General features: G+C 44.2%; 1 protein-coding gene across 5 annotated transcripts in view; it reads right to left on the bottom strand.

Annotated features, from left to right (window-relative positions):
• LOC311239195 (solute carrier family 12 member 7-like) overlaps positions 1 to 25,496 on the bottom strand; it is a 114,142-nt gene that overhangs the window by 4,791 nt on the left and 83,855 nt on the right. For 3 of the 5 annotated variants that reach the window (XM_084327477.1, XM_084327478.1, XM_084327481.1), the window contains 17 exons: positions 21,080 to 21,186; positions 20,744 to 20,848; positions 20,279 to 20,490; positions 19,616 to 19,786; positions 18,674 to 18,772; positions 17,430 to 17,487; positions 15,624 to 15,798; positions 15,282 to 15,400; positions 14,805 to 14,903; positions 14,521 to 14,640; positions 13,780 to 13,884; positions 12,121 to 12,289; positions 8,317 to 8,512; positions 7,449 to 7,618; positions 6,394 to 6,525; positions 2,589 to 2,696; positions 1,429 to 1,539 (listed from right to left, as the gene is read on the bottom strand). In XM_084327477.1, coding sequence (XP_084183603.1) covers positions 1,429 to 1,539; positions 2,589 to 2,696; positions 6,394 to 6,525; positions 7,449 to 7,618; positions 8,317 to 8,512; positions 12,121 to 12,289; positions 13,780 to 13,884; positions 14,521 to 14,640; positions 14,805 to 14,903; positions 15,282 to 15,400; positions 15,624 to 15,798; positions 17,430 to 17,487; positions 18,674 to 18,772; positions 19,616 to 19,786; positions 20,279 to 20,490; positions 20,744 to 20,848; positions 21,080 to 21,186 — 2,256 coding nt within the window. The remainder of the gene's footprint in view (positions 1 to 1,428; positions 1,540 to 2,588; positions 2,697 to 6,393; positions 6,526 to 7,448; positions 7,619 to 8,316; positions 8,513 to 12,120; positions 12,290 to 13,779; positions 13,885 to 14,520; positions 14,641 to 14,804; positions 14,904 to 15,281; positions 15,401 to 15,623; positions 15,799 to 17,429; positions 17,488 to 18,673; positions 18,773 to 19,615; positions 19,787 to 20,278; positions 20,491 to 20,743; positions 20,849 to 21,079; positions 21,187 to 25,496) is intronic. The other 2 variants (XM_084327479.1, XM_084327480.1) reach the window with 1 other exon arrangement.

Here is a 25,496-nt window from a genome sequence, read left to right as displayed (position 1 = left end):
ACTGTACTGTGGCATATTGAGACTATTCATAATTGTTAGTCTTGGCCATGCTGAATACTCCTTCCTCCTATGGCGTTATGACTAATGTTAGCCGTTTTCCCAAGGCAACATTATCCAATGTCTCAAGGTTGCCGTCTTAAGATGCCCCATACATATTACATATGGCTTACAAACGCTTCAACTAAAACTGGTATTTGTCCGCGTGGGGGTATGTTTTCCTTTTGTTTTTGTTGTTATTGTCATAATCATATAGATCCCTATATCGTGTGCCAGGTCAAGATCTGTACACGTTTCCTTTGATGCTGTCTCAATGACCCAACCAAAAGGTCCTTCGGGAAAGTTGATTTGAAAAGAAATGTCCATTCTATACCTTCTAATTCTATGGGTGCTGCCGAAGCCATAGTGCCTTTTAGATGGACACCAGCCAAGGGGACACTAGGTAGACAGACGGAAAACAGTGAAGTATCCCTTGTGTGCAGGTGTAAGTAACAGAAGGGAGACATTCTGCTGCTTCCCGGCTGTATATGTGTAACGGTTGTCATATCGTCACCTTAAACTTCGATGCCCCGAGGGAGTTTCGAACCTGTGGTCTCCCACACCGCGGGCAACCGCTATACCAAGAAGTGAACTCACTGCTCACTCACTTTGTAACGTGTCTGTGTCTTTTAAGGGTGAGAGTGAGTTTAACCCATAGCACCACTACTCGCCCCAGTCACTTCACAACATCTGAAGTCCATCATGACTGCGCTTCGCGGTACCATCCATTACACTCACCCCCCTTAAACTCACTCCACCCCACCCAAGGCATCCGGGTCATTCGGCACCAATGTAACGGTTGTCATATCGTCGTGACCTTAAACTTCGATTCCCAGAGGGAGTTTCGAACCCGTGGTCTGCTGCACCACGGATCGACAGCACAGACCGCTATACCAAGAAGGTTAACCCATAGCACCGCTACTCGCCCCAGTCACTTCACAACATCTGAAGTACATCGTGACTGCGCTATGCGGTACCATCCGTTACATATGTACCACTACACTTTGCTTCATATCACAACCAGGCAAATTAACATATAGACTGGAATAATCTCCCGGGGCGACGGTATGTCATGTCATTTTATTTGACTTAGAAGCATTTTATATTACCTAAACATAACCTGGGCCACTTATTCCTCATACTTACCGCAAAGTTGTTGAAATGGTCCAAACTTCTCAATTTCTTTCTGTTGTGATGAATCGAATGAGACTTGAGAGTGAAAATAACACTAATTTCACGTTCTAATCATGATGTCAGCCCCCAGAAAACAGACAGTAACAGTAACATTGTGAGACGTTGGACCATTATGATGAAGGGGGGGGGGGGCGGATGGAGATGGATGGATGTTGGGTAGACATCATTGCTTATGAGATGTTTTATTTCCAAGGCTACCTCATCTATGATAATCCTGGGAACTTGGAGCATGTGCGAAGAATGGGATTCGACGATTGAAGTCCTCTTCTTCTTTATCGAGCCACGCGATTCATCCGTGATGCTCTGAATCTGAGGCGTTGTCCAATCGCATTGCAAGCAGTAAGTCGGGGGGGGGGGGGGGAGGAGGGTTGAAATGTCAACAACAACAACAGAACCGACCAACAGAGGGCCATTGATCACAGACAAGATGTGTGTTATCTTTCTCCAAGTTCCTGTGTGACGTTCCTGTGTGACGTGCAGGTGATGTAAATCTTAATAGTGCACAGGCCTCTGCAGTAGGCACAAATATGACAATCAGGCAGAATTCTACATTTGAAAAAGATATAATACATATTGTATCTTTGACAAAGTGACCACTGTCAAAATGTATATTTGGCTAGTGAATACAGTATATTGTAATATATTTTAATGTATATTTTGTATGATTTTGTTATTTTATATGTGATGTACTGTTTGTAAACTTTGCTAATTATATTCATTTTGAATATCTTCCTGCAGATGTAAATTTACTATGTGGCTAATTCTGGCCCAACTTTTGAGTTGTGCATGGCCCCTGTTAAGTAACTTAATAAATTAAACTAAACTATTGTTCTTTATTAATAGATTACTTCTGATCATGGTAACTGAATGTTGTCTGCACTGTGACTGGCTTTTGATAAGACCATCAGCTAAAATGTAGTGAGCTGTAAATGTGTGTTTCCAAATACTAAAAGAGCAGAGTGTAAAAACAAAATAAATAATCAAATAAAAGCAAATCAAGTGCATCTGTAGCTCAATAATGTCTTTCTAATGGAGAAAAATGTATTACATCTCAATAAATCTTCGTCCAATGATTCCAAATCAACCCTTACAAAAAGGTATCATGGTAGTTTGATGGTAATTTCAGTTTGACCATTTACCGGCCATGGTATTCCAATTTACAGATCCATGATACAGACTCTCTCTCTCTCTCTCTCTCTCTCTCTCTCTCTCTCTCTCTCTCTCTCTCTCTCTCTCTCTCTCTCTCTCTCTCTCTCTCTCTCTCTCTCTCTCTCTCTCTCAGCATAGGATGCTAGTTTGCTTGGATCTATGGTTCTTGGTTCTCCCTCTTTCCTGGTTCTATGGCGTATGCTGGTTACCTCTCTCTCCCTCTCCGTGCGGGACAGCTGCATCTGTTTCAGCATCTGAGACCTCTGCTCCATCACCAGGGTCTTCTCATAGGTGAAGGCTGAGATATCACTCTCATGCTAGAGAGAGAGAGAGAGAAAGGTAAGACTGAGTTACTAAGAATATATTATAAAATACAGATTCAGAAAATTCTTGAAATCTTGGCCCTGACAAATTATTACAATTTGTATATTAACGTATATTAAAAAAAAAAAAAAAAAAAAAAGAATTGAATAATAAATAAAAATAAAAAATAAACTAAAATGTCAGCTAATCCACTCTGTTTTATTAGCAATGCCGAGCTTTCAAACCCTAGTGTCTGTCTGAAACCCTTGTGCAACTGTGAGTACCTTTGAAATGTCTGTGCGAGACCTGTACGATGAGCATTTTGTTGCCTAACAGCGCGACTTAATTGTGGGATTTTGACATCATCATAGAAGGGACCAGGGGCGTATCTAGACCAAGCACTGTACTGGGGCCCAGGGGGGCACCTAGGGATGTGAAGCGGGCGCACGGAAGCGTGCACGGAATTTCTCTTTTTTGCCCGGTTTTTGGGCGAAAATGGGCAGATTTTTTAACTATTTAATTTTTAAATATTTTTAGGTTTTAGGGTTAGGTTAGATGCATCCATCTGTATGGATAATGGGAGGAGTTTGTCTGATGTTAAGGCCTTGAGAACATCACCCACTGCCTTTGGAGCAAGGATGTATTTGACCAGAGCCTCTGCCTTTGTTCTTCCTAAAGTCATTTTCTTCACTATTTTGGAATTATGTAGAATCTTTTGATTGAGCTTGTTTTTTTTAAAGAAAACATTTATCATTTAGATGCCTTTATTTCATATTCGACGCAGACGGTAGGCTATATATAGCACATTTTGTTTGGTTTTCAGTTTTCAATCCATAATAAGTTAACAGAAAAAATAAGTACACAACCACATTATTTCAACCTAATAAAACTATGTTTATTGTCATTGTTTTAAGAACACAAGGTGACTTGGTAATACTCACATTTTGAGTCAAAAGAATCCCACTAGTCACAATGGTGACCGTAATAATGTTTTTGTTATAAGGCTCTGAACATTTTACTGAATGATGTATCAATGTATTTCCAGCTAAATTGAAATAATAAAGGGTCTCAATTAAATATGTGTAGTGTCACATGACCAGAACACAGCTCAGTCGTCGCAAGGTTTAACTGAGGCTAACGTTAACATGATGGCACACCCTCCTCCAATCCCTCCACCGGAGCAAGGCCAGAGAGAGAGAAAGGAAAGGAGAGGAGAGAGAGAGGAGAGAGAGGAGAGAGAGGAGAGAGAGAGAAAGACGTTCAAGTTAACATGTGTAGGAAAATAAACAGCTGCCTACCTGCATGTCGCTGCCAGTGAGATCCCTGGCCCTGTTTTGCTTTACTGAGCTCCGTTATCTGGGGTAGTAGTTGGTCCCTTTAAGCTGCACACCGGAGCATCTTTTAATCCAGCTGTTTGCTGTTCTCTGATATTTTCGGACATTTCGTTGATGCGTCGCTTGACACTTCGAACTGACATGGGGATCTCTTTTATCCTTGATTTGATTGTCTCTTTGTTTGGCAAGCCTTCAAACAAAACATCTGAGCTACAGAGAAAAGCCTCCTTGATATACTCAGTGAATGGCTTTCCACATTTCGCAATGCAATGAGCAATGCGATAGCTTGCTTCAGTTGCATGGTTTTTCGTGAACACTTTGAGGGTGCTGGCTTGCTTCCCATACCTGGCCACGGCACGTTTAATAGATTCTGCCTGATCCGCCTGGGCCCCGTTCCCCGTACCTGGTTCAACTAAGTCGATCAAGATGTCATTATCCAGATTCAGTTAACCCGATGTTTGAAGCCGGGATTTTCCTGTTCCTCGAAGGTGGATTCAGTCTCGTTAACTCGATTCAGACTTGAGACCCAGGCTAAATGCGCGCGGCCGCTTCAGTTGAAAAGCCAGCACGTATCGATGGCAGAGATCCTGATTCTCTAACGGCATTGATTGATTAATTGATTTAAAACTTTATTGACAGATTGCAATACGGCTCAATCGCCTCGCCGACAAGTTAAATGCGTTATCTATAGGCTAATTTTAAGTCCCTCATTACCTCAATCAATCAGATTATATTTCTTTAAACTTGCCTGCTGGATTGAATAATCAAATGAGATCTTGCTAGCGAAAATAATTAGTTAAACTGTTATACAGAATTACGATACGGCTCTCTTACCCATTGATTGATGTGTGGTCGATCTTTTACTTATCTCCACTGTGGTCTAACGGGTTGTTCTTTTGACTTTCACGCAGACGACCGGGGTTCGAAACCCTAGTCTTTTCCTTCTTTTTGCAATATAGGAATAATTCAATTTGGTGCACGTTGAGAGCTATATAAAGAATGACATCCTCAATGCATGTAGATTTATAATATTTTAACTTAAAACCAGGCTACTTTGGCGTATAATCATTAATATTATATTCAAAAAAATTATATTGGAAACACGGGGTTTCGAACACCGGTCGCTGGGTTGGCAGGCTTGAGCACTACCGCTGAGCCACTGTGCCAGATGGGATAAATTCATTGTTTATACATTAATGAACGAGAGACCCGTGTTTAGAATATTCTTTATTTTGAATGAAGTTTTATTTCTTTATCCTCATTCATTAATGTGACGTCAACGGCTCATTCAATTTCTCAAATCCGTCAAACAGCGCATCTCATCAGACATCTTAATCCCAGTTACAATTAAAATAACCACATAAATGTGTACATCGCACCGAGCGAGCGCCACGGTATATATAACGTGCATTATTTAGGACAAAGTGAATTTAGTATCAGCATTTTGGGTCTATTTTACATTTCAAAAGCCCCCTCTGGAAGAATGGAGCACAAAAACGTAATTCAGAATGGTATAATGCAGATCGTAGACTGTGGGAATAATTTCAGGAAACGGGCTGTCACTTCTTTGCGGGGGCGTGGCGATGGTTGATCCGGCTAAGTTGAACTTAAACCCTGCTTTCGACCAGGCTCAAACTTTTGGATCTGTTGTCATGGTGATCTGGACAATCCAGGTACGGGGAGCCGGAATGTCCGGCTTAAGTCAGACTTCACCGAAAGTTATCCGGCTAACTCAGTTATCCAGGTACGGGGAACGGGGCCCTGATCTTTGAAACTTTTTTGATGCTTCGTCTCATAATGGCGTTTCACACCCGACGTTCGGCAAACTACATTTTCTAAACATAAGTACACACAGCACGGTCCTTCTGACACACAAACCCGTAGTAGTCTGTCCACGAGGGCTGGAATGCCCGAATTTCCTTTGCTTTAACTTTCTTAGCAGGGGTTGCCATCATGACAGAATGCAACCGCAGCACTGTGTGATTACCTGTGAACTGCGCGAGGCCAGCTGACTGCTGACAGCTGAGCACCATGGGATGTACCATGTATTAGCTGTCATAGGGGTGTGCAAACCAGTCAACTTACAAAAAAGAGCCTGTTGGAGGATTTCAACAAGATAAATGCGACAACAGTGCAAAATATTTCACTATAATATTTCAAGTAAAAAATTATTATTATTATTTTTCTGGGGACATTGATCACTGGGGCACAGCTGATCGATACTGGGGCACGTGCCCCAGTGAAAGTAGTCTAAATACACTGATGGAAGGGACTGTATATTCAAGGAGGGTTAGCTCGTCCAACAATGTTGGCGTGATTTACAGTACCAAAAGGGGCTAACCTCCACCTCTACATCCAGCCTACTGTACTCACTCACCATCTCTACCACCTCCACCTCTGCGTCCAGCCTCAGGTGGTAGAGGAACATCTGGAGATCTTTCTTCATCTGAATGCTGTTGTCGTCCATCTGGGCCACCGTGAATATACGCATCTTACACTTCCTCCATACCTAGAGAGAGAGAGAGAGAGAGAGAGAGAGAGATAGAGAGAGAGGGGGGGGCGAGAAAGGGGGAGAGAGGGACAGGGGAGAGAGAGAGAGAGAGGGGGGGAGAGAGAGAGAGATAGAGAGGGAGAGAGCGAGGAGAGTGAGAGAAAGGGAGGGGGAGAGAGATAGAGGAAGAGAGAGAGAGAGAGAGAAATTATGATAATGATGATGCTATAAAGTCAGTTTAACACCACAGTCAGAGTACCAGGGTCAGCCTATTGTCTGTCTGTAACTGATAACTTGTGCATTTCTTTATAATTTTGGCTCAAAGTTAGTGAATAGGTCAACAGTCAACCAAAGGTCTGCATCATTGGATACAAAAAAAAATCACAATGTCACAGATCCATTGTAGTTCATGAATAAAATCAGTAAAAAGCTCAATGTCACAGATCCGTTCTACTTCATTCTAGAATTAGTATATGTGTAGTTTATGGCCCACATAATCCTTTGTATGTTCATGAACAATGAACGGTTGTCCGAGTTGTCCAAGGTGAAGTCAACTTTACGTTTAGAGCACTTTGAACACAAGGTAGGGTTGCTTCAACATGATTCATAGGAAAGTCCCTCACTTGTTATTTTGTTTAGCTTTCTCAGCTGTTAGTCTGAGAATCATACTTCTATCACATGTAGGGTACTGTAGGCTACAAGGTCATTGTAATTGCAACTGTTGATAAGTGTCAGAAAACTGCTGATCATGCTGGAACACACACACACACACACACACACACACACACACACACACACACACACACACACACACACACACACACACACACACACACACACACACACACACACACACACACACACACACACACACACACACACACACACACACACACACACACACACACCACACACACACACACACACACACACACACACACCTTGTGTTGTCTGAGTAGGAATGGCAGCAACATCAGCAGCCCCCCATCATGTACGATCCACCAGACATCAATCGTGCCCTCCTTAAGTCGTTCCTGGTTGCCGGGGAAACTGTCTATGTTCTTAGCAACCAGTAGGGCCAGGTGGGCGGAGGTGGTCTCCCTCACTGTCTCTGGAAGAACAGAGACAGATTGTTTACATTCACCTACAGAACCACAGAGATTCTGGTGGGTAGGGTACATCTTTTCAAAAACCACCCGCTTCAAGGACAGCTTCTTCCCAACCGCCATTCGGACCCTGAACTCCCTTGGCCCCCCTCTCCCTCCCGCCCCTACACTAACCAAGCGCTCCTGAATTTCTTCTTGGAATTCTAGATGTCCATCTTAGCATTCCATTCAATAGACCTCTCATGTTCCCGTTTACCAGTAATGTTGTCCTTGATACTGCATGTGGGGTTAATGGGGAAATTGCATTTCAAAATTGCGAGAGAGGGAATTTCCTATTTAAATCACAGGTGTACTCATCATAAAAGTCCCATTTTCTACTAAATAAATTACAATTATCTCTTTAATGAATTCTGAATGTAAAAAATACATCAATATGAAAATCAATCAGTTCAACCAGTTAGTATATACTCATAAAGAACTTGCATTGATAAAGTGCATATTAAAGTCGGTTATTAAGAGAAAACTCTTAGTTAAGGGTCTATGCAGAATAAGGTGCTTTATAACGTCTAGTAAAGAACCAATACATGCTATTAAGCGACTAGTTAATGGTGAATATGTGTTATCAGTTTTTTTCCCCCATTGGTTGGACTGAATAAGACAAATGTGTAGGTCCTAATAATGTTGTCATGCCTCATTCATCTACCTATAAAGTTCTTCCATGGGTAGGAGTCCTGTGCTTGCCTCCAGCCACCAGGCCAGGCCATTAGGACTGCATTGTGTTTCATCCCTCCCAGCCCTGCTGTCTGGATGAGGTGGGAGAATCCATCTCTCAGGTTGGAGGACACCACCACGTGACAGAACCCTTTGGTACGCTCCGCTGACATGGCTGACTTTAAGTTCTGGGGGGGGAGGGGTTGGGGTAATGGGAGGGAAACATAGATTTACTAAAAAATAAGACCTATCTCCGATCACAACTGTTGTTTTCCTCTGACGAACAAAGTTTAGGGAAGCAACCGTTGTGATTGGAGGATCAAGGAAAGAGGGCAACCTGGTAATGATAAGCCAACGTATCTGAGTGAACAACTTGCTGAGTGGACAACTTGTTGAGTGAAAAACTTGTTGAGTGGACAACTTGTTGAGTGAACAACTTGTTGAATGGAAATAGGCAAATATGTTCAAAATGACAATTTCAGTCCGATTGTTCTATGTGAAGGGTTGATCACCATTCAAGGCACAGTTGGAATTAATTTACACAACTTTTAGACTACCAATTAGCATAAAAGTAGAGGGAGACATAACTGCAACTACGGTACTTGGACTCCTTGGCATAAACAGTTAGTCCACTCCGGAATTATGATCCAGCTTGAACAGATAACCCAATTATGGTCCAGCAAAAAACAGTAGCCACTGATACAGAGTTTGTGTTTAGGATGTATTTTTGATTAACAAAGTTTACTTGAGAAGAGAAGGGGAAGGAGGAAGAGGAGGAAGGAGAAAGAGGAGGAGGAAGGATGAGAAAAGGAAGATGAAACAGACGGAGGAGGAAGGAGTGGAGGGGGGCGGGACTGAACAACGACTGTCATTGAAGAGCAGCAAAAGTCCCTAATCAAAGGCAATGAATGAGCTATTTGTTTTATGTCTTGATTTTGGCTCACAGCAAGAAGTGCGAACATTGCCATGATAATGGCCACAAAGGAGGCGGTGAGCTGGACACAGTGTTGTCATCGGAGCTGAAGTCCCCCGGCATCAGAGACAATGGATCTCAGTTTTCAGGCGTATTTCATTTATTGTTGAAACTATTGAAAAATTCAAGCGTTTAGAGGACTCTTAAAAACAAATGTAACTCATTTGATTTATGAAGAGGACTATATTCCAAGGTGAGGTCACTTAGGTAGGTTTCCAATCAATAAAATGGACTTGCGCAGGTTACACCTGTCCAAGAAAAATAACAATTCTGTCCGTTTCCTCTAAAGAGGAATGGGGGAGGTTTACAATGATTCCCTTTTTAACCTCTTAACGTCCGATGCAGGGGCGGAGCTAGGGGGTGGCTACCTGGGCTCAAGCCCCGGATGTATTCTGAAAAGCCCCGAATCTATTTAATTTTTTTTTTTTTTTTTTTTTTTTTTTTTTACAATTCACCATTGTTACATGAAAATATGTTTGCACCAGATTTAGCAGAAGCTAATTTCCATCTGTGGTCTATCCAGCTGCTAACTGTATTTGAGTGAGTTAAGTCTTGGTGTTATGGTAGACTCAGACCTAAGCTTTAAATCACAATCAACAAGTTGACAAAAACTTAATTCTTCCACCTTAGAAACATAGCTAAAGTACGGCCATTTATAAATCAAAAGGACGCTGAAAACCAGATCCATGCCTTTATCTCAAGCCAACTCGACTACTGTAATGCACTCCTTACCGGCCTCCCGAAAAAATACGATGATAACTATTTTATTGCAATGCACTATTGCATTATTTTATTCTATTTTACTAACTATTTTATTGCACTGCACTATTTTACTTTGTATCAGTGAATCATAGACGCCTGGCCATAAGAGCATTCGGAGCATCTCTGCTCTCCCACTATTGAACTTGGGGGAGCAAAGGTATGATCTTGCTCCACCACTTTTTGATTATATGAAAAATATGATATATCCCCCCCCAATATATAAATCTAACCATAACTACGTTATGGTTAACTGAGTTTTATAGTGAAAAGAGCAGCTTTATTGGTCAAGATTGAAGGCTCTATATTGCAGGAAATTGCACGTACAGGTTCATTAAATTCAAAAGAAATCTGTCGTGGAGGGGGGCGTGCCTGGGCTAAGCCCCGGATCTCCTACAATCCTAAATCCGCCCCTGGTCCGATGCCCCGCCCACGCGTCACAGCACATTTGCCCTCGTTTGACGGCATCCCACTGTTTTAGTGTCTCTGAACCAATACATCGGTTGAAAGCTAAGATGGCCAACGAACCAACGAGCATCCGTTTTGAAAAAGTGACCACCTCTGGTTTCGCCTCCCGGTGACCGGACCAATCCCCTCTGACGGTAATTTCACAACTCCATATTATAAACCTACTGATGGGTGTGCTGGGTATCGTAGTTCTCTTGCTCAAACAATGGAAATTCAAAAATGTTCATTTGATTTAAATGCAGTGGTGTGTATAGTATGGCTTATTATGGATGTATTAAAGGTTAGTCCATAAAATGCAAGATATCCTCATTAAGAGCGGGAAAAAAAGTCCAATAGGAAAACAAGTGTCTTCCAGTGTGGTGGAGTCGACTGCAGAGCTCTATGTGAAATCCTAAATGTCCTTTTGTATTGGTACATATGAGTACTGTCTCAGGGTATTATGTCACTGTCCTTTCCTGTTCAGTTCACCAACCTCTTGTCAGCAGAAAATGTCACACAACACATGCACGCACACATAAGCATACAGGCACATGCTAGCAGAAATACTGATTGCTGTGTAGGGTGGCTGTTACGGACGGTGTCCTTATGTATGTATATAGAGGGAGTAATGTATGTTATCTGTTGTATATATAAGCATGTTTTGTTTGGTGTTGTCTTGTCTCCCTCTTGTGTCTACATATCCCCACTCTCAGGTGTCTCAGTTCCAGCAACAACAGCAGCAGCAGCAGCAGCAGCTGAGGCTCGTCAGGCAATCAGGCTCCACACTCCTTCATATACCCATTTGTGTGCAGTGTTAAGTTAGCTCCCTGGTTCGTTTGGTCTGTGTGTGGTGGTAACTATACTTGGTCTGTGTGTGGTGGTAATTATACTTGGTCTGTGTCTGCGTGGGAGCTCATCTTTGTGTGTCTTTGGTATAGAGCTGGTGAAGGCTCTGGCACTTTGTGCTGTGTCAGTTAGTTTAGGACTTTAGTATAGTTTCGTGCTGTTTGTGTGTTGTATAGAGCTGTGGCCTGTTTGGCGTTTTGGTAGTTGTACATTTCTGTTTTGCCCATAACCTGTTTGTGTATTTGTTTATTCCTCGTCACCCAGCCTATGGTGATTGTTTTTCTTGTTTATTAATCTTTTGTTTTGCACACAGGGACATTGAGGACAGGAAGATAACCTGGGTCTACATTTTGCATCACGTAGGCGACCTACTGTTAAAGACACCAGCTTTAGAGTCACCACCACCTGTACTTTGGGGCGTCCGCGCCTGTAAAGGGGGGGGGGTGGGCTTTTATTTCATTTGGTGCTCACTGGTAAGTCCTCCTTGCTCTCTGTGTTGCTGATTTGAATTTTGTGAAATAAATATTATTATTTTGCAAATTGTCTTGAGTTTTGTGTCACTGCACCCTCACCTACCCTGTCTGTGGCCTATAGTGTTGCGTCTCCCCACTGGGGTACGTAACGGTGGCAATGATACACAGACACCACATCAACACGTGTGTGTCACCATGTGTCTATGAGTAGGAGGAAATTACAATATTCAGATGCTTAGTACCTTCAATTCTATCTATTAAATAAAATTTACTTTCTCTCTCTCTCACACTCACTCACCTGTTCTCCCATTTTGGCTTCGCTCCCCCTGCTCATGTAGCTGCCCTCCAGCACAGAGCTGACTATGGTCAGTCCTTTCCCTGCTTTGAGCTGTGTGGTGAAGGAGAGGAGGCGAGGGTGTTTCACTCCAAGATCCGTATCCAGTTTACACAGAACCAGGAGCTGCGGTCTAGAGAGAACGATACTGTTGTAACAAATTGCATTGTCCTTCACTTCATTGTTCAGGCATGAGAGATGACTAGTAACTCTGGTCAAAGGCTTAGCTAACTCTCATGGTAAGGACTCATTGGACTCGTAAGTGCCCAGAGCTAGCAATGCCAGATGCTGAATAGCAAATTATATAACGTTGATTTCCGTTCATGCTTATGACCACAATATAGGAACCGGTACATGACACCCTGAGCGGAATCACTTCTTGTTTACATTTAAAGAGCCTAATTCACTACACTGGAATGTTACATGTATGTTGCATATTTGCATGTATGTTGCATGTGGCACTTGCTACACATTATATGTTGCTACACAAGTAACAAAGACTTAGCGAGCTATTGGTTGTGGACAACATGGATTTGCATGTGAATTTGTCTGGTCCTAATATGACAACTGAGGAACAGGCAAGTCGAGAAGAGGAGGATGAGCCAAAGGCAGAGGAAGAGTTGAACCATTTAAAGCGAATAGACGTAGTGGTGCATAGCTGTGTAATACATCCAGGGGGTAAGAAAATAATAGTTCTTCACCACACAGTGATATGATAACAAGTTGTCTAATGGACCTATCTCCTTCCCAAGGACGAGCGACAGTTGTAATTGGAGGATCAAGAAAAGAGGGTGGGGTTTGAAATAGGTCAATTATCAAAACTTTCAAAGCACTTTGCCTTCACAGACAAACTAGGGCTGGGCAATATGCCCAAAATATCATTTTGACGGTATAGTTTTCCAGTGCAAATTACAATATGATATGACATTTTTGTATGTAACACAATTGTCAATACATTTTTAATTTCATTGAAATGGTCTATTTTCTTTTACTTTTTAAAACTGTTAAAAGGAATCTTGATTAAAGGGGAACTATTTTACTATTTCTTTGACTATTTGGGCACTTTTACACAATTCCTGTGAGTCTATGGAACACCTCTGTAATATATATATATTTTTTTATTCATTGTTTTGTATTTCTAATCAAGTCCTCAAAAACAGCATTTTTCTACCTCAAGATCTTAAGCCGTTTTGAGCTGATGTGGCCTGGGGTGCAGCCACAATGGTAATGGTTCTGGTTCGCCTGAACATTAACATGCAGCGGTGTCTCTCTGACATCACATATCGCGCACATTTTCAAATGACTCAGTTCAGTGAGGGTGAATATTGTGAGAGGAGAATTGGAAGAATGCGCCAATATGAGAATTTTGAGACATAGATCATATTAATATAAGTTCACATAGCTAGGAAACAATGCTAAACACTCAAAAAGGCCATTTATAAGATAGTTCCCCTTTAACTAAACAATATAAATTATATATATAAATTACGATATGTATACATTGTGGACGACAGTATAGTAAAAACCCACACCTTTGCATGTATCCATGACGCCATACCTTCATATTCTGTATAACTTCCAGCCCCAATGCAAACACACATTTGCACACACACAGACACTGACCTCCAGTTCTTGGTGTGTGTTGGCGCCTCCTCAAGGCGAATGAGTGCATAGCGCGCTGCATTCAGAGACAGACCCCTGATACCATCACCCCACTCCTTCTCTGCCCTGGAAAACACACACGCACGCACGCACACACACACACACACGTTACGATTCCTGGAATGCAGATTTAACACGAGGGAGGTAGTGGAGGATGAGATGGACGAGACACGAGTCGAGGATGAAAGTAATAAGTCCTTTACTGAACGTGGCAAACAATACAAAAACAGTGACAGTCTCACACACACACACACACACACACACACACACACACACACACACACACACACACACACACACACACACACACACACACACACACAAATACAGAGAGACACACACGCACAGTTTGAATCGCATCAATTTATCTCTTATCTCTGTCCTGAGCCATATCAATGTTTGGCTTCAGAATACATATGAGCGTTCTTTCAGCCCTCGTATCATTAACAAGGCAGGGTTGACTCCTGGGTCGGGGTATATCAAAAAGCCACTATAACTGACTCTTTGACTCCACAATTATTGAAAAAATTATCATCTATAATCAAGCATAAATAAGGGGTTACAGACACTGGATGTCACAATAACGTGACTTGGTGGGCATGAGTCAGCAGCTTTGTGGATTTGCGTCTACTTCAAATGTCTGAGGTTCGCTGGTTCCTTCTTTATATCTATATATCGTATGAAAGCAAACTCTCAACTCACCCTCGGTATTCAATGTACTTGTAGATGCAGCCCGCTATCACCATGGCAACGAGGGCATAATACCAGGAAGAGATGAACATGAGGGAGAGACACAAGCTCATCCCGAGGAAGGACAGGGTCCTGATGAACAAACAGAGTGCCGGCGGTGAATGATACAGAAGATCTAGTATTATAAAAATCCAATTCAAACAAGTACACCATGGGTCATAGTTCAGAAGCAGTGAACTGGTCTGACACAAAAATAATCATGAAAGTGATTATAAACCCAAAGAATGGAGACTGACCAGTGGTAGAACTTGAAGCGAGGTCTCCAGTTGGGGGTTCTTAGTAGAGTCTGGACGGCACAGGCCAGGTTTACAAACAGATAGCACATCAGGAAGAACCTGAACACACACACACACACACACACACACACACACACACACACACACACACACACACACACACACACACACACACACACACACACACACACACACACACACACACACACACACACACACACACACACACACACACACACACACACACACACACACACACACACACATTTACACATTTACACATTTGAATCCTTAGTTGTAGTCCATAGATAATATATCATCACATGCGCACGCCTGCACGCACACACTCAAATTCAAAAACCCACATGCTTACAAACATCTGCTCATAGGCTACATGTATAACACGCAAACAAATACATGTGCTCATCCCAATGCACCCCCCCCCCCCCCCCCCCACACACACACACACAGACTCACATGGAGAGGATTGGGGCCACAGCATCGAGGGACGCGATGAGGATTCCTATCTCACAGATCCCAGCGGTCATTAACAGAGCCCACGTGGGCTCCCCATTAGCTTTACCATGACCAAACACCTGAGAGAGAGAGAGAGAGAGAGAGAGAGAGAGAGAGAGAGAGAGAGAGAGAGAGAGAGAGAGAGAGAGAGAGAGGGCTCCCCATTAGCTTCACCATGACCAAACACCTGAGAGGGGGGGGGGGGGGAGTGAGCTCCCCATTAGCCTTACCATGACCAAACGAGAGTGGGAGAGAGAGAGAGCGAGAAAAATAGAGAGTGGGGGAGAGAGAGCTCACACACACCTGTAGGAAAGGAATGATGCCATCTCGTGCTATAGCCTGTAGCAACCGGGGGGCGCCAGTGAGGCTTTGAAGCCCCGCCCCACAACAGGAGAAGAACGAGCCAATCACAATCACCCAAGGTGATGGCCACGCCAGTGTACCAATCACTAGGTTCTTCTTCACTGAGTCACCAAACCTGGGACAAAGACATTACAGTATTTGTGTGAAGACAATCAATATTGATTTACATTAACTCCTTATAACCCATTACCCTACACGTTCCCCGTGAGAACAAGCAGGGCCCCTCCCCCACTTTTGAAGCCCCACTTCATAAGATTGTTTGACCATATAAATGTGGGGTATATCACATTAATTGTTGATGAGTTTGATATGTGGTTGGCTTTTTTAACTCATCAAAAAGCAGAATATAGGTCTATTTTACAAACATTTTTACAAACATTACCAACATAAGACACCCATGTTGCGGTGGCTGAGTGGCGCAGTGGGCAAGGCGCTCGCCACTAACGCAGGAGATGCTGGTATCGAGCCCAGCTCTCTGCGTTGCTACCGGCTTGGCCGGCCGTCATACTAACACAATTGGCAGTGTTAGAGGGTGGAAAAGCCGGTGGGTGGGGATCGGACGTTGTGTGGACAGCGACTCCTACAGGTTGGTTGGGTGACGCCGGTACGGCGGAAATAGGAAGTGACGGGGGCAGCGTGAGCCTCCCACGCGTTACTCCTCGCCACTGAGAGTTCGAGCTGTTGCAGTGAAAAGATGCAACAGGCTGCCTCCTCGTGTACCGGAGGGGACACGTGATGCAAGGCTTCTATCCACTAAGTGGCGCAGTGGGCAAGGCGCTCGCCACTAGTGCAGGAGATGCTGGGTTCGAGCCCAGCTCTCGGCATTGCTACCAGCTTGGCCGGTCGTTCATACTAACACAATTGGCAGTGTTAGGGGTGGGAAAGCTGGTGGGTGGGTCCTGGTCGTTGTAAACAGCGACTCCTACAGTTCGGTCGGGGCGCCTGCTCAGCGAGGAAAGGATCTAAGGGGGGTAGTGTGATCCTTCCACACGTTACACCGTCTCAGTGAGAGTCCGCGCTGCCAGGTGAAAAGAAGCGGTTGATTGGCTAGACGTGTGTCGGAGGAAGCACGTGGTAGCCTCCACTCTCCCAGACCGATCGTAGGGGGTAGGTGCGCAGCGACCAGGAAGGGGATTGGGAATTGGCATAACGACTAACATTGGGATGGGAGAAAAACGGAGAAAAAAGGAGGGGGAAAAAGATAAAAAATAATAAAAAAAATAAAGACGAGAGGGGAGAATTGGAAATACGAAATTGGGATGGGAGAAAAAATAGAAAGTGGGGAGAAAAAAGACACCCATGTTGCAGCCCGCCTGGCCATGACATGGTACTCTACGGAAATACAATGACTCATTTATGAGGAGTGGAGAGGAGATCCAGCAAACATTCAAGTCTATTATCGGTCTATTAGCTATAGGACCTGGGCATCCAAACAACAGCAAAAAGTGGTTGATATGATTGTACAATAACAATATGATAAATATAATAACAATGCAATACATGTGCAATAACAACATGATAAATATAATAACAATAAAATACAATACATAATAAAGTACAATAACAACCAAGAACTTTCTAAATCAAGGAACGTTTTCTTTCCAACATAAAATAATGACAATATGCAATACATTTCATTGTTTGATTTTTTTTTATCTAAAGCACTTTTTAACAGTGTAACACTGTCAGTTTATACGTAACAGTGTCATATAAATGAAATATGTTATATTTCAAAGGATCACTTACTTGTCTCTGAGCACCACTCCTTCAATACAGGCTCCAAACAAAACCACACAGGAGATGTCTGGACAAGGGAGAGTTAAGATGGCAATATATACTCAGTCATATACTCTCTCACACACACATGCGCATGCACCAACACTCACGTGCACAAAAACTCAAATGTGTTCATGCTTTTTGTATAGTAATGTATATGTATATGTATATGTATATGTATATGTATATGTATATGTATATGTATATGTAATGCAAATGCATGACATCCACACACTGGTCCACTACAGGATAATGTGTCAGTGTCATAATAAAAGATGATGGTGTGTGAAAAGGACACATAGGTACAGTATGAAGGTGCAGTTACGGTGCACTACCAGCAGGGAGCGTTAACCCCAAAACAAACTAAAATATTTCTTCAACCAGGGCTTGAACCAGCAGTCTCTGTAAATTGGAGGCAAGTGCATTAACCACTACACTACACTAACACCTCATTTTTTTATCATGTTCAGGGTTAAGGTTTGTTTTAAAGGAACGTGCCCACATTATGGGAAATGTACTTACCGTCTTCTCCAGAGTCAGACAAGAAGATATATACCAATTTCCTCTCTATGCGTTCAGTAGAAAACTATCTGGCTGCAAGCCAGCCTTGCTTAGCACAAATTAATGACAGAGCAGGTAGCCTACCTGTTGGACAGAAACATAGCTTTCTACTGAACAGAGAGGAAATTGGTATATATCTTCCTTGTCTGACTCTGGAGAAGACGGTAAGCATATTTCCCATAATGTCGGCGTGTTACTTTCAGGTTTGATGAACTGTTATGGTTAGGGTATAAGGTTAGATTTGAATAAGGGTTAGATTAACAGTTATGTTCAGGGTTAAGATTAGTTTTAAGGTAACAGTGTGGTTAAGGTTAGGGCTATGGTTTGGTAAAAGTGTGTCTCACTCTGACAGTAGTGTCAAGGTCTATGGCTGCACTCGCCACCAACCAATGTAGCGCAATGTAGGTTCAACCACAGAGACTATAGATAGTGCAGAGGGCCAAACACAGTGCATGAAGAATACACACAGAGGTTGTGGGGCCGGTGTGACCATGTGAGGCAGGGGGCATGAGAATGGGTTGTGTTGAACGAATACATTAAAAAAAGAAACACACGCACAAACTGACATGACAAACACTTTGTATGCAAGATGTAATGAACACACATATGCATGTACACACACACACACACACACTGCATAGCGTAGAGGATACAGATGAAGGATGTGGTAGCGATGGCCAGTATGGTTCCTATGGGAATAGACCTCTGAGCATCTCTCAGATCACCTGATCTATTGGAACCAGCCATGATACCTGCAATAACACACACACACACACACACACACACACACACACACACACACACACACACACACACACACACACACACACACACACACACACACACACACACACACACACACACACACACACACACACACACACACACACACACACACACACACACACACACACACACACACACACACACAGTGTTTAGTTATGTATATTCTTAGGAGCTGGAGAACAGAACAGAACAGGACAGGACAGACCCCTGATACCATCACCCCACTCCTTCTCTGCCCTGGAAAACACACACACGCACGCACACACACACACATACACACACGTTACGATTCCTGGAATGCAGATTTAACACGAGGGAGGTAGTGGAGGATGAGATGGACGAGACACAAGTCGAGGATGAAAGTAATAAGTCCTTTACTGAACGTGGCAAACAATACAAAAACTGACTCACGGAGAAACATAAGGTTGACAGCACACAGGAATGAGGGTAACATGAGTAATGATCCAGCAAGGAAGGCAGGGCAGACAACACTTATATACACAGACTAATTGACACATGAGGGTGATTGGGAACAAGACACAGCTGCGTGGAAAAGACTGAACAACCTGGGGTAAAATACAGTCTCTCTCACTCACACACACACACACACACGCACACACACACACACACGCACACACACACACACACACACACACACACACACACACACACACACACACACACACACACACACACACACACACACACACACACACACACACACACACACACACACAGTGTTTTAGTTATGTATATTCTTAGGAGCTGGAGAACAGAACAGGACAGGACAGGACAGGACATGACCCTACCTGTGACAGATGGAAAGTATATTCCCACCAGTAGAGTGAAGAAGGTGGTGATGTCATTGAAGACGTATCTTTTGGACAACATGTCTTTGGAGTTGTCCTCAACCGGCTCTGAAGGCTGACTTTTCTTCTCCACCAACGTATCCTCTGGACCATAGTCTCCCCAGAGGTTGTCTACGCGAGATATGAGAGATAGACGCTCAGTCTCAGCCCTGTGATGGAGCTACTTGCTAAAATCACACGATAAGCAGGGGTGTAAAAAGTACCCAGAAATTATACTTAAGTGAAAGTATGGGTACCGTCTCAAAATCTTACTCTGTAACACTTTATAATAACACTCAGTTATAAGACCTTTATAAGGTATTTGTAGATAATGAACTAATCATGAACAAACCATTCATATACATTCGTAAAATTATTATTAAATCATTTATAACTATATTTGTATAACATTTACAAATTAGTTCTACATTATTTATAACTCATTAACAAAATTGTTAATTGATGTGAAGCACCTCATAGACTGGCAATTGCACTACCTCACTCATTCACGGTTAACCACTCTTCCCCTAGTGGCAGCACACATGCATGACACTTTGTGTAATACAAGTTCAATCTATGGTATTATATGAGAATGCTTCACATCTATAACACATTTTTTTACACCTTTTATAACTCCACTGAGTAGCCCAGGTATTCCTTGTATCTCTGTGACGTTGTTGCGGGTGAAGTACGGGTCACAGGTGGCGTTGAGGTGGGGGCCGTCGCAGAACAGAGACCACAGCTCTGTGGTGTACGTCACGTTCTTCACCTCTTCCGTCTTCAGGCATTTGTCAAAAGCGTGGTTATTCAAAGTGCGGTTCCCCAACAGGCAAATTCTGGAGGGTAAAGGGAAAGAAATCACTTTCTGCAAGGCTGTGTAGAATATTGCTGTAGTTGGAGGCTCAGAGCCTTGCTTAGGGACACCCTGACGATAGCTACTGCGTGGTTTTGTCAGCTGGTTTGTGGATTCTAACTGGTGACCTGCCGGTCACCGGCCTGCTGCTCATAGGCTACTGCAGTGCATATACCATATTACACTAGTACAAGAATAAAACCCTTAATTGCTGCATTTAGTTATTTGTGACTCACGGGAAATCCGGAGGCTCAATGGCGGTTTTGATGACTCCAGCATAGATGGCCATGATGGATAGAACCACACAGGCCAGAAACACCAGGGCCAGCTTGTTGACATACCTGCAAACAGAGGTGCCAGGATCAAGGACGGAGCGTGTGTGTTTGAACTAAACAGATACAACGGGCCAAATAATATAGGGAGGCTTTTTTAACACAATTTGCTGATATTATTCCGATATATTGCTTTTGTTTTCATCGAGGTAATCCTTTGGCCCTGATCAATTAGACCGTAACAGTAACTAGAGTAAATGTAATGTGTTACTTTCCACCACACCTCTGCAGTTTACTCACTTGACCCCTACGAAGACCACCAGGGCCATGAGAGCCAGGCAGCAGGTGCCATAGACACGCATGTTGTTGTCTCCCGAAAACTTAGCCCCTGAGGGAACTATATAGGTCTGGAGGATGAGAGAGAGAGAGGCAATGGCGGGAGGAAATAATGGGGAGAGAAACAGAGAGGTAGAGGTGGGGAGAGATAGAGAAGGGGGGCATAGTTGGGGGTTTGGGGAGTAAAAGAGATATACAGTATTTAATAAGTCAGGCTGCCTGGCTCCTACTACTGTATATATACCATATATATATAAATAGTACCATATATATGTTCCATATACAAGAACAAATGCACTTAAGAGAACCGTAATGTATAGAGCTGCTGCAAACTGGAATTGTATACCTGAGAAGATAATGATAATGATAATGATACTTTTAAGAAAAAGTTTTAAAATGCTCGATGTTATGAATAATGAAATACAGTTGAGTTACTGATTTATTTAGTTAGTATTGTTAGTTTAGTTAGTTAGTTTAGTTAGTATTGTATTTGTGGCTAGAGCCTTTGTCTGTTTTGAGATTTTAAAGATATTGAGAATGTACTTAGGCTAAAGTGTTTCTTATGTTTTTATTGTTTTTTGTATTACTGTAATTGTTGTGAAGGGCCAGATTAAACCGAATATATATATTTATTTATATATATATATTTAATTGTATTTGTATATTCTCTAATATTCCCTGATATCCCTTGTATATTCCTTGTACAATATGCATTGAATATCCATTCTAGCCTACTGAACATCCCATAATAGTCTCCATTCTACTATTGGTCGAGACCTTGGTGCCAGGCTGCCATACCCCTCAGACCCAGTTCAAACGTACCGCTCCACATGTACGAACAAGTCCTAGTTCCGCGTAGGAATCTGGCTACCGCACCACTAATGGGACTATTTGTTCATAGTGCGTATATATACTGCGCTACTAAAGTAGGACTTTCTTTTCAGTCCAGTTTCTTACCCTCCAATAGAGTCACAGACGTAAAGCCTCCCCGCGACGCCACGTGTGGGAGTAAGGCCAAGTTCGCCTACCATCGGTATTGAGACATCGTGTATATTAATATTTGAATAGTCATATTTGGCACTATATCGTCGAGTTGGACGTAGTCTATTAAGCTAATAATAGTCTGTTAATATATAGTGCTTCGTGCGGTGAGAATACTACCGTAGTCAGTACCCCATCGTTTCTGGCAGAGAACTGGCTGCTTACCCAGGGTGGTTGACCCCATGTGAAGCTGCACCCGAGGAGCCCCAGAGCCGACGAGCGAGTGGACCTGTATACCGGATTATTCTACCGACGACAGCCCGCCTTCCCAGGCACGGATTATGCTTTGTATACTTTGATTATTCCATGGATAAAGACCCCCGACACTGCCGTGTGTTGGAACCCCCCCCCCTGGAGAGGACGCAAGGTGAGGAGACGCTCTGCAAGACGAGGTCGCTTCACGTCTCTCCCCCGTGGACCGGAGAGAGCCGGCCCACAAAGAGTCCACCTGCTTTCATCTGTGGTCCAAGGATCGCCGGCGCATTGAACGGCACTACAGTGGGTTCACCTGGGATACCCTTGGCCGGACGAGGCAGCCGGATTCTACCCCCCCCCCCCTCCTACTCCTGTCGGCTTACAAGCGACCGGATTAATCCCCCCTTAGTGTATCTAGTATATAATCATTAAAGTATCATTGCTGTTATTCCTTAACTATTCCAGGTCGTATATTTACCACCTGCGCCATCAGAGATTGGACATTCTCTATTGATATACCGACGAATACTCTTTGCCATAAAAGTGCATACTATTTCAATTCATAAATGTAATTAAGTGATTAAGTGCTTGCTCTACACACCATTGCTGTGTAGTAATAAACGCATACTTCGACTTCGTACATTTGTGTTGGATCCGTTTCATCTACGTGAGAGTGTTTATGATAATATATTTATGCCGTGTACTGGGTGGCCGAATATTAAGTACAAAGGTAGTGGTAGTAAGTATCATATCTAGTAATACAGTCAGGGAATTGTACCCCTCAGTTAAAATTGGTCCTTCGAGCCGGAGGGTAATTAGTGTAATATTAATATAGTGTTATTAATATTGAAATGGCCTATGATGAACACTCCACGAAACGATCCTCCTAACCAACGCCCGCAGCGCGAACGACGGCTCCCTCAGTACTTAGAGGCTTACGCTGTCAGTCAACAACCTAGTCTTCTACTAACAGTAAACGCGGTAAAACTAGAAAGTAAAAGTATGTCTAACCCCAACGCCCAGACTACCCCGACCATAGAGGCCCCTACGGGCTCTAATGTAACTGACCAAGTTCACGGTGGGGACCAGTGGGAACCAGACATGACTTCACACCCCGCCAGTACTGAAGAAGTAGTCCCCGATGAGTCCCGGGAGGAATACAACGCTACCGAGAGAGAACTCGGCACGGAAGAAGACGGGGAGAGCACCGTGGAGATAGAGCTCCAAGGCTCCGCAAGGAGTACCCCGAGGGAAGGCTCCCCTATACAACCGCCTTCTCCCAGCGAGGCAGAGAGGACCCTACAGCAGGCCTTCCTCATCAGCCTGAACGCCGCTGCTGAACGCGACCGACTGCAGATCCAGCAGCGAAGCGAACACGAGCAGATACGTCTAGAAATAAGACGCATTCAGATGGAAGAGAATGTGGCCCGAGAACGAGCCGGTGCTCAACGGGACGCAGCGCGCGACAGACAGCAGTCGCAACTAATAGAACAGCTGATCAGACGGACAACACCCTCTCCCTCCGCCAGAGGCTCCAGGAACTCGTCTAGACACACCTCCAGGGCGGCATCCCCTAGCCGAGTAAACAACCCTGAACTTGACCAACGGACGAGGTCTATACCCCCCACAGACCACCTCCCCCCACCGGTCCAAGCGAGACCTAGCAACCGGGAAGGAGCAGCATATCCTGTGGAGAGGCTAAACCAGAGACTACAAGCACTGGATGACCTAACTGAAGACGAAGAGGAAGAGGAGGAGAACCACACCCGAAGACAGCACAGTACTCTACCGGACCAGGAGGTCCGGTACAGCCCAGGCTATACTCCCGCGGAGCTGCGCTACAGACCCCCGACTCTATACACGGGTGAGCACGACGCACGACCCGCACCGAGGAACAGCACCTGGACAAGCGGGCCATGGTACACTGCCGGTACCAGCCCATACCAAGGAGCGGGAGGAGACTCGCCTAGGAAGCCTCTCCCCCAACGCTCGCCGATGTATCCACAGTCAGCGTCATACATTGGCACGCCTATGGTACCCGACTTCACCCAAGAGAACCGGGCCCAGTATACAGAACTCCGCATGTGTCTGGAGACCATGTTGGTGGATGTATTGGATGAACGCCACAAATACGCCATCCTACTGAAGCACTTAAAGGTACCCCGCGCACATAACATAGCGCTCGCCTACGCGACTTCCACCACCCCATACACAGCAGCGCTGGTAGCATTGGACCAGAGGTATGGGCGCATATGGGATTACGTGATCCAGGAGATCCGACACATCGATCGCTTACCCCCAGCAATAGACAATCGAGCACTGGACGACCTGTCCATCAGAGTGCAGTCCCTGGTAGGGATGTTGGGAGCGCAAAGAGAGAAGGGGAGGCATGAACTTTACGCCAACTCAAATGTGGAAAGGATTCTGGAGAAGCTGCCGCCCGCTCGTCAGGAGCGCTTTAGGCGGCAGAGGGACCACAGAGACCCGAATGGCCCCGAACCGAACCTCCTCGATCTAGCAGACTTCCTGGCGAGAGAAGTCAGCAGCCTACGGCTAGATACATTCGGACGGAGCACCCCTGGCTCCAGAGAAGGAACCAGACGACTAAATGATGGAAGAAGATCGGTGACTGTGATGCACCAATCGGAGTCAGTACCGAGCAGCAGGAGCCACAGTACCCCCTCCAGAACGGAGAAGTGGAAGATAGTGTGCCCCTACTGTGAGAAAGAACACTGGCTAGCGCAATGTGACTCCTTCCCCAAGCTGAACGCGGAGGAAGCAGGTCAATGGATAAAGTCCAACAAGCGCTGTTTTCGCTGTGCGCGCTCACACATGGCAGCCGAATGCCGCTTAAAGAAAAGGTGCACCAAGTGCGATGGAGCCCATCTGGACATACTTCACGACAGTAACAGACGGCGCCCTTCACCTGCACCATCCAGCCGCAAAGCGAGCGTCATGTACATCGATCCCGCCAGCAGCAGTGGAGCCCGAGTACTCCTAAAAGTAGTGCGTGTGACACTAAGCTACCAGAATAAAGTCCTGGACACTTACGCCGTCCTCGATGACGGGTCAGAGAAGACCCTGCTGCTCGCCTCCGCTGCGGCCCAGCTAGGGCTGCGGGGAAGCGAAACCCAAATGACAATTC

The sequence above is a fragment of the Notolepis coatsorum genome, assembly GCF_963971535.1.
Source record: "Notolepis coatsorum genome assembly, chromosome: 13".
Taxonomy (NCBI): domain Eukaryota; kingdom Metazoa; phylum Chordata; class Actinopteri; order Aulopiformes; family Paralepididae; genus Notolepis; species Notolepis coatsorum.
Note: the sequence above shows the minus strand (reverse complement) of the source record. Positions and strands in the feature narration are given on the sequence as shown.